At 46.3% G+C, this 10,580-nt stretch overlaps 1 protein-coding gene across 1 annotated transcript; it reads right to left on the bottom strand.

The window, feature by feature from the left end:
- Nucleotides 1-9,719: 9,719 nt before the first annotated feature.
- CCR75_002766 (uncharacterized protein) lies at nucleotides 9,720-10,328 on the bottom strand (the record flags this gene model as incomplete). The annotated part of the gene is made up of 1 exon (XM_067960863.1): nucleotides 9,720-10,328. One exon carries the CDS (start codon nucleotides 10,326-10,328, stop codon nucleotides 9,720-9,722), a length of 609 nt encoding a protein of 202 aa, XP_067821719.1.
- Nucleotides 10,329-10,580: the final 252 nt, after the last annotated feature.

The following is a 10,580-nucleotide window of genomic DNA, read 5'->3' on the forward strand; positions in this document are numbered from 1 at the left end:
GGTAGCAAGCTCCACATGTCGACCGCAGATCATCCCCAGACCGATGGCCAAACAGAACGTGCCAATCGGGTCGTGGCGGATGTCTTACGCACTATAGCAACTCCCAAAGAGTGGAGCAAGCAATTGCCCTTTGTGGAGTTCGCTATAAATAACAGTGTCCACGCCAGTACGGGTGAGACACCGTTTTATATTAACGGACTGCGCCATCCTCGGACGCCAGTCTCGTTTGTGCGCAGCCCGAGTCTTAGTGGGGGAGGGCCCCTCACTATGCTCGGTGCGAAAGAGGGACATAGTTTCGTCAATATGACGATGACCCATGAGGGTATCATCTCAAAGACAGAAACTTGCCCTAGTGACCCTGCCAGTTTAGCAGCGGTCAATAAAACTACGCCTTATGACCGACCTCTTGGCGGTATCATAGGCGAGTTTGATGCTAAAAGCGTGAGCGAGGCTCAACGCTTTGTGGATGAGCGATTAGCCATCACACGTAAAGTCCGTGACGCAATGGCAAGCGCACAGGACAAGCAAAAAGAATATGCGGACCGAAATGGTCGCAAAAATAATGAACGCTTTAAAGTGGGTGAAAACGTACTATTAAGTACTGCTACCCTACCTAAAAATGCAATTTCTGTACTACCTGGAGGTACGAAGTTGTTGCCGCGTTTCATTGGGCCCTTTACGGTGGTAGAAGCGGTTGGAGACCTAAATTGTAGGCTCATGCTTTCCTCGTATATGAAGACGCACCCCGTATTTTACGTGGGTTGTCTGAAACGGTATGTATACCCAAATGAGGTCACATATCCCCATCCGTCTAAGGAGACCGATGGTGACGCCGACTGTGAGTCGAGCGTCGTTCGGGTGAGAGGGACGATGAAGGTGAAAAGCTATCGGACCGAATTCTCCCACCAGGAACAGGACTTGGATAGCGAGGGACATCACGCGAGTAACGCGGATCCCTCAGCATTATCCTCTTAAATAGGTCCAAGCGAGTCTTGAGGTTTTAATAACCCGGACGAGCCTTCGCTCGGACATCAACGAGATCCGAGATCAGCCGCGAGACTTGACCCTCGAGATCCGCAACATGTCGTTCAGCTTAACGCCTGTGACTGAACGGATGAAGGTAAGGCAGCCGCGAGTAGGTGGGCGAGATCGCCACTCCTATCGAACGCCGCCTGCACTGATGGATGCGGGTGGAATCAACGCTTCCTTGTTAGAAGGTTGCTTGCCCACCGCTCCGTGAGGCAAAGGTATCAGATCCTCGTCCAATGGATAGGATACCCGAAGAGTTTTGACTATTGGGAACCGATCGATACCTTACGTATTGATATGCCCGGCTTTGTGGCTGCCTATGGGAGCACCAGCTGAGGCCTCTTTGCTAGTCTCAGGTGTCGAGAGAGGTCGGGCTACCTGCTGCGTCAAGGGCGCAAATTATGCACCTAGGGAGGTGTACTACCCAGATGATCTTTGTTGAAGGGCGTGCATCTCTTAAGAGATGACAGAAGAGAACGATAGTTTGAAATCCTTTTTCGAGCGTGCCAAGCGCTCGTTTTCGATGTTCCTTGCAGACTCTTGCGTGGGTACCCACCCGAGCGCCGTCAACGCTAACTCGCGGCGACGGGATCGTTCGTGATTAAGATCCCCCCTTAAATAACAAAGGGTATGATTTAAATCACGATGTTGACTCGGGCTCGTCAAACAAAGCGAACTGGATATTTTCTCCCCTCCACATCCATGATAGATTCAGGTGGTGAAAAGCGTTTTCTTAATGAAGTTTCTTTAACCACCGCGAGGCAAAGGGGGTTCGAACGAGTTATCTCGTTCGTTGGCGAGGGAATCCACCCTCGCATGATAGTTGGAACCTCGTTCCCAACTGATGTAGGACGTTCCGCGTCTCGTCTTGCAGTACGACGAGACCCATACTCCTCGGCATAAGGTCCATCGGAGAACTAGCGCTTCTCGAGCTCGTCAAAGGATTAGAAGTTCTTAATCCCATGACGCACCTCGTAAGATATGAGAGTCCTCCAATGGGAACCTTGAGGAAAATGTTTTTTTAGGGGCATGACCTGCACCCTTAAAACAGCATGGGCATGAATTCCCTCACGAGAGGCAGGGAATCCCTGCCTCTCTAGACAAACGCTGCAACTGATCGGGTGCACAGTCTATGGTCTGTTTCTCAAACATTCATGGAAAGCACTTAGCATGTCAATCCAGACCTCACGGACTATGTTTTTATCATTCTGTACAAAGGCTGTCCAAGCTTGGAACAAGAGTTGATATCCTTTGCCCGTTTAGAAGTGTTAACGTTAACGTTGACTTGGCCCTGCGAGCGATCCCTAGAATCACTAGGATTGCTAGTACTGCAATAGCACTAGCGTAAGGTGCCTTATTACATCTGGAAGCACTTCGTGGTCCTTTTAATGACCACGCTCATTCCATTCAACATGAACATGTTGAGGAAGAATAAGGGAGCTTTCACGCCACGCGTGAAGGCTTCCAGGCTAAACGTGAGAGGTTTACTCATTTGTGACCTCGAATGGAAAGCCGTCAAATGGATGAGTTCGACCAAAGACGAGTCAGCCATCAGCGCACGATTGCTCGCTCTGCAAAAAAACGATCAATATGAGGCTATTATCGATTGCATTCAACAGGACTCCACGTGGTCCGTGAAAAGGCAGCCTTGCTTCACCAGCGAGGCTCTTAACAGGTAGAGCTGTTAAGAGAACAAGATGCTGAACTGATGGAACAGATGTGACATGCAAATACAGGTTACTGTGCTCATTATAGGGTTGAGGATGGTCTCGCCAAGACTCGCTCGTTCCAACTCGAACTGCAGGCGCTTAATCGAGCTATTGAAACAGGCCTTCGTCCGCTCGGGTTCTCATCGTCCACAGGATGGCAAAAAGCCCGAGGTTTCGATCCAATTGACCTCTGTTATGTTGAGAGCAAGAAACCTCGCTCATCAAATTACAAGCGATTGCAAAGATGCAATGCTGCCAGAAGACAGAGCACAACGCCTATGAACGTAGTGCCCCAGTGCCAAAAATCACTGAGCGAAATGATCGACCTCCCGCAAAGAATGACGAATGACGAATGACGAATGACGCGGGTCCGACGCTGTTGTGAGACTACAACGGCAAATCGAATCGTCAAGGCTCATTATGGGCGAAGTGCACTGCTGATCCAGTAACGTCAAGAGAATTTGCAGGCCTCTTCACGAACGTTGCTCTCAACACACAGTAAATATTTGTTGCTGCCTTTGATGATGAAGTAACCCTCATAACCTTGCAAATCGAAATTTAAACGGATCTTGTACTTCATTCCTTGTTTAGTGCGGGGCGCCAAATAGTTTAAATCGCTAGAAGATCAAAGGCTCAAGTTCGTTGAGCGCGATATACCTCTATCAAGGGTGACAGTGGGCATTGCAACAGACTCATCAGCAACCGTTACATAACGTGTAGTCGGATTCCGATGAACGTTAAAGGGTAGACAATGCGATGATAATTTCAGTGTACTAGATTTGGATGACAAATTTGATGTCATAATGGTAATATCATGACTCAGAAAATGCGAGTCATGCAGTACGATATGTTACAACGCCCGTCACTTGTTCATCATATGGCCATCTGATGAACGTTTTGGAGCGTCCACAAGCGGGGGGATGCACTATGACTGAGTGCGATTGCCTCACGTGTGGAATCTTACTGTGAAATTAGTTTCCGGCGGCTGTGCATAAGCCCAGGTAGCGCCGTAGGTCCTTAGCAGGAATAGGTCGAGTGGACCGCGACAAAGATTCTCGCTTAAGGAGCAGCATTCAAGGAAGGATACCCTTCAAATGAATAAGGGTATAAGTCCTATAATACTTGGAGGAGCAAGTCTTCAAGAACCTGAAGAAACCCCGGGTACCTTCGGAAATAAGTTCTAAAGAAGAACCTGAGACATTGAATGTCTTAACATACAACGGATCAAGTGTATGCGCTAATATACTTGATCTGATAGCGCCTCCTAAATTTCATTTGGAGATTACTCAATTGCCAACGCTAGGACCGAAACGTTCTTGTGTGATCTACGTAGCGGTAACTTTTAGCAGATCAGCGTACTTTTCACAATAGATAAGTACGTGGCCGATATTGGTCGGCAATAACAATTCCTGAGAACGAAAGGTTTCCCAGCTGCTCATGGTTGAACGAGAGTATCGTCAATGAGAAGGCTCGGATTGAACTTCTTACGCATCCAGGGAGTCGTTCAATGGCATATCCTTCGAACAAGGATTTGAGAAGACTCGAATTGAACTTCTTACGCCTCCTGGGAGTCGTTCAAAGGACTGCCAATACTCTGCCGGAACAGGCAGAGGTTGGAACGGAGCGCGGGATGAAGCACTGGGCTTCACCCGTTGACGAACTTCGCAAGCACGTATGTACTTGCGGATGAACTCATACTAGCGTGGCCAAAGCAAAAGTCGCGACTTATCGTGAGATAGGTCTTCTCACGTCCACGATGCCCACTTATTGGTGCATCTTGGCACTCATACATGATGCTTAAACGAAAATCACTATGGGCGGGGATGACGACACGAGGTGTTCGCCAGCAATGGCTGTTAATACAGTAACCCATTGCGTGTTGTGTATCGATCTGCTGAAGATCAATACAATTTTGCAATCCTTTTAAGGATTTTTAGGCTAGATTTTTAAGGTAATCCATCAACCCCTTAAAGCCTTATCTTCTTCATAAGCCCTTTTAACGCAATCGAGTAATGTTGACGACGTAATATTTACTGTTGCAACAGTGGCTTTATGCTCACTGTTGATTTGCCCACCCTACTCATAATCGGGCCGGCGCGAAAGGGCAACAGTAACGACATTAACTCGTCCTGTTTTATACTCCAGGAAGAAGTTATACTCCGCGAAGAAAACAACAATCTCGCCATTCTTTGCAAGAGGTGTGGACTGTTTACGGCCGTATGTAAAAATGCATGGTCCGTATATACAATGAAATGTCTATCTCCCCAAGAAATATACCCTAAACTTAGCCAGTGCGTATATCATAGCGATGAGCTTCTTGTCATGCATAGGATAGTTGCGTTCAGCTGATTGAAGCTGACGCGACTGATAACAGACGATGCGCTCTGCGCCGTTTGTGTCGTATTGTAGTAACGCACAGCCGATTGCAAAATCGCTGGCGTCATAGACCACATGAAAAGGTCGGTCTTCGTCAGCAATCGCCAGGACTGGCGATTGCATCAAGCTTTGCTTGATACCCTCAAAGGAACGCTGACAATCAGCGTTCCATGACCACTTTACAATTTATTCACCTTGAAAGGAATATGTAAGGTCATTTCGGCATTATTTCGTGAGAACTAGTGCAGGTACGCCGCTAAACCGATGAACTTTCTAAGTCCCTTTCCATCGACTAGCACAGGCCGATTAATTATCGTCTTGAACTTTTCTGGATCCGAGCGTCAATTATTTTTACCCACGATGCACCCAAGAAGTGGTATCTTGCTTGCAGCGAATATACACTTTTTGATATTTGCATGCAACTTATTCTTCACGCAAAAATATAAGATCTTTTTGGACGTGGGTACGATGTACTTCAACATTCGACTTCCCGTTCATTGCTCTGCTATGAGCGAAGACGTCAACAAAATAACTCAGTGTGAAATCCAGCACCAATTTTAGCAGATTGGTTACACATCTGATATATGTCGCAGGGCATTACTAAGTCCCTGTGGCATGCCTAGCCACACCCATAGCATACCGCTTGGGGTGCTTACTGCTGTTAACGGAATATCTTGCTCACGCATAAGGTCTGATAAAATCCATCCATCAGATCCATTTAAAAAAAGATAGTAATCTTTGACATACCATCAGTGATTACATCTTTTCGTGGTGTCGGCGTTTAAGCCGGTAGAGTTGCATCATGCACAATCCGCCATTCTCTTATTGCTTTACGCACACAGAAGGTCGGAGAGCTATGTGGAAAAGTTGATTCCCTCACATGGCTCGCTGCTAAGCGTTCGGCAAAGAATTTGTCGAGCGCTATTACTTGTTCACGAGGCAATGGCCATTGCTTTATGACACAGTATAATGAATCTGGGATTTGTCAATTTCGTGTCGAGTTCATTTAACCTTATGCAACCCGCACGTTACTGATTCAGGGAAGCCATCCATAAACTCTATTCAATCCTTATACAAAGGGTTTGTCTTCAAATAACCCTGGATTGGGACGTAAAACGTTCCATCCGTGTCTTCTCTTTGAGAACACTTTCGCCCATCGATGAGCTACGGAGAATCCATTCGTTCTCAGGAGATACTATTGCCGACCGAATATCGGCCACGTAGTTGTCATCTGTGACAAGTACGCAGAGATTTTCTTGACTTTGCCACTACGCAGAACACGCAAGAACTGTTTCGGTCCTAGCGTCGGCAATTAAATTATCTCCGAAGTTGATTTCGTAGGCGCTATTAGATCAATTGTATAAGCGCCTACACTTGATCCATTGTTTACTAAGACATTTATTGTCTCAAATTCCTATTTAGAACTTATTTGCTAATGTACCTGGGAACCTTTGACCACAGGTTTCCGGGGACTTATTCCCACAAAAATTATTTGGGGAGTATCCTTCCCAACTGCCTATAGCTGTGGTTGCGCTTCCACAGCAAGATTCTCTTCGATCGACTCTCCTGTCAATCTAGAACTTTCGCACTGTCTCTTATAGACGGGCGTTTTATATTTTATTGGATGTTGCTTTTCAAGCAAGCATCCTTGTTTCTTACTACTCAACTTATTTGAGTGGTAGAACTTCGACGCTCTCTGTGCTTGTGCTTAGCCGTCAGGATCTAACTCCACAATGTATTGGGTATTCACTCTGAGGTCTTGTGCAGTCAAGCTAACGACTGATTCACAAGAGAGGCCATCGCACTCACTCGTAGGGCATCCACACGCTTGTGTACGCTCCAAGACGTTACATCAGTTGGCAATTTAATGAACAAGAGACAGGCATCGTCACGGCTTGATGCTGCCCATTTATACATGGCTCATACTTTCTGAGCCATGGTAATCTAAGGATGACATCAAAATAGTCATCCAAATCGAGTACGATGAAATCGTCATCGCACTGTTTACCCTTTAACGTGTGTATTGGATATCAACTAAATGTTTCTTAACCGTTACAGATGCGCCTGTTTTAAGGCGCACTGTCATCCTCGTTAGAGGGATATCGCGCTCAATAAATTTAAATCTGCGATCTTCTAGCGATTGGCGTCTAATCAAATTATTCGACGCCCCACAATCGACTAGGGACTTAAGTGACAACTTATTTGACACTTATTTTCAAGGTGATTGAGACTAACCTTATCCCCTGGGGCAGTTACACACAATGTTTGTGTGTGAAGAGCAACTTTCGTGAAAAGGTCTGCAAATTCTTTTGACGTTGCTGGTTCTGTAGGGCGCTCCGCACCTACTGCCCCGACCGTTCTTTTAAGATCCGCCTCGCCGTTGCGATTCCACAACAGCGTCGATCCACGTCCTCCGCTGTTCCTAGCGAGAGGCCGGTCTTTTCGCTCAGTGTTTTTAGGCACTGACTTTGGGGCACTAGACTCATAGGCGTAGTGGCTCGTCTTTTGGGAAAGATTACATTTTTGTAACCGTTTGTAACTTGAGGAGCATGAGTTCTCGCTCTACACACGAGGATATCCATGGGTTTTGGACCTCCGTTTCTTGTCGTCTCGGGGGACGATATGCACCCGAGTGGACGAAAGCCTGTCTCAGGCTGAAGTCCTCCTGTTCCGCTATAGAGATCTCTTGGTCGAGCGACTCTAATTCTAGACGGAACGGGTGGGTCTTTACAGGTCCGTCTGCAAGACCTTCAATAAACGCAGTTAGGTGTGTTTGTTCATCAATTGGATGACTAAAGATACACCTGATCTATGTTGGGCATAAGCGTTAATGTCACGCTTGCCCTGCTTCAACTCCAGGAGCTCAGCTCGAGTCCTGAACTCGGCCTGTGGTGGCTCAAATGTTTTATTGAGCCAATCCTTAAAATCCTTATTCTACCAAAGACTAATGGGTCGTGAAGTTTGAGCCTCTAGGCCCAAGATTTGGCACGTCCGGCTAAGTTGGACATGCCAAATTTCACCTTCGTCGCATCATCATTGATTCGGCGAGCTTCTATGGCGTCGTCTAATTCAACGAACCATCTCAAAAGGGAGTTGCCTTCGACTGCCTTAAACTTAGAGATTGCGATCTTTAAGCTTCGGGTCGACGAAGCGTCGGCCCATTAGCAGCATTTACATGCTGCTGCCTCAACATTTCACATTAATGAACACCATGTTCTCTTAACACCTTTGCGTGTTGAGAGCCTTGGTACTTTTTTGGGCCGCGTCGAGTTCGTGTTGTATGAACTCGACTATGGCCGCATGCTGCTCATCTCTTCCCAGAGTATACAGCATGCGGCCATAGTATGGCCCCAACGGCTGGCCCGCCTACGACCGAACTCATTCTTTTGATCGCTCTCCATTTAAGGTCACTCAAATGATTTAACCCTTCACGCGTGGCGTGATAATCATCTTGAGGGGCTGAGAAGCTCCCTCCTCCTTCATCGAACATGTCCATGTTGGATGGAACATGCGTAGGTCGCTGAACGGACTACGAAGTACTGCCAGGTGTAACGGGGCACCCTTCACTCGTACTAATCAGTACTAGTTAACCTTACACTGATAACAGTGAAGGTTAAGTGCCTCGAAACTTCACGTACACAAGGGTGCAGAGGAAGGTTTCTAAGTAGCAAAGGGGCTTTAGCTACCAAGTTAATTCAAAGGATTATAATTAGGGGAAAGTAAAACTGTATCTATATGTTTTAGTATCCTACGTAACGGTCTTTTATTTACTAAAAACTTATTTTACTAATAAATAACTAAGTATGGCGCCTCCTTGCGCACCGCATAATTGTGTCTTATAACCGTTGGCGGGGTTGATTGAGACTTGAATCAACCAATCAATAGAGATTCAATTTTGACGAAGTTCTCTTATTGGAACCCCGCACCCCTCATTACACTATGGGGAATTTCGGCTACAGGGCCTCCTCCCACCCAACTATCACACACCTTCGGTGCGGGTTGGCAGGGCGGCCATCCATTGGATGGTTGCTCGTCTGCTTTTTAGCCTATCTCCGGCGATGTGTCATCGTACCGCCCTCCGCGGGTATCGATCCACGTACCTCCCGGTCCCAGTTCCAGTGCTTAACCACTCGGCCACTGAGATCGGTATCAACCAATCAATAGAGCTAATGTCTTATTGCATCAATACGATCCAATTTGGAAATATTGGAACTTCTAAGTCAAATTATCATTAAAGATAAAAATTTTGTACTTCTTTATTTATTTCCTCACAGGAATAATATTTATTATTTTATTATTAGAAATAATACTTATGTAACGGTAAATCCCGTTACATCACGTTCACGGCGGGCAGAGGAAGAGTCAAGGTATCGCTTAGCAAAAAGTCAAAATTGAGAAAAGTTTAGATTAAAGAAATATAAAGTAGAGCTGTATTTAATATATTTTAAGCTTCTTCGTACCAATACCTTCTTGTAGTCCTGACTTTACCATGATCCCCCCAAAACGTAACTTGGCCCACAAAATACATCTAACATCAACAATGACTGAAAAGCCTTTCGACAAACCCTGTCATTACCCTTGATACACTCATTTCACCTGTTTGGACTATGTGGCGACATTAAGCATTTCCCATGTAATTTGAAGGTCGAGATCTCCCTCATGAGTACACAAGTGCTCCATATTGGCGAGGATAAGCTCCACTTCCAACTGCAGCTCGCTTATCTTTGGGTACGCGATAAACTTCATCGACTTGCCGTGGCATACATCTATTGCCTGCATCTTGACGTTTATGAGTGCTTCACGCTCGGTAGGGCCATCACCGAGCGAAATGATGTGCCGCGGAACGCCAGCTAAATTTTCTTCGCCGTATACCTCCCACACTGGAAATACCTCCTTGTTAAAAGCCTCTATTTTCCACTGATGCGGGCAGTCTGGATAGAGATACTCGTATGTGGAGCGTGCAGAAATGACTTTAATTCGCGTGTTGAGATATGGAACGAGCCGCGGCATGAAAAGTGACGCCGATAACTCGACCCATCCAGTCTCAGCGGCTGTCACGATTATAACGCGGCCGTGAGTCAATGCAGTTTCTAAAAGCTGCACAGCAGACTCCTCAAGCTTCTTTAGCTCACCCTGTACATTGTCTGGGATATCAGGCTCCTCATTAATGTACTTAGGACAGAGGCCGAGTTTGGCAATGGCTGATGAAGCCATGAGAGTGTCGTCTATTTATAAAAAGCAATGGAATCAGGAAAGTAACTTTGCCGAGTAAATAAGATAAATACCCCAATCAAAAAAAATGACGACATCCTCTGTGTGCTGCTTGATAATAGTGGAGTTTGCTCTCAGCATAACGCCGAATTCGTAGCTGTCAAGTGAGAGGTTGGATCGCGCATCCTCAATACACACACCTGCATTAGTGTGCTGGTTGGGTGCCATGACCTATTGCTGGAAATGACGGTGGGA

This window comes from Bremia lactucae, linkage group LG2 (genome assembly GCF_004359215.1).
Source record: "Bremia lactucae strain SF5 linkage group LG2, whole genome shotgun sequence".
Taxonomy (NCBI): domain Eukaryota; phylum Oomycota; class Peronosporomycetes; order Peronosporales; family Peronosporaceae; genus Bremia; species Bremia lactucae.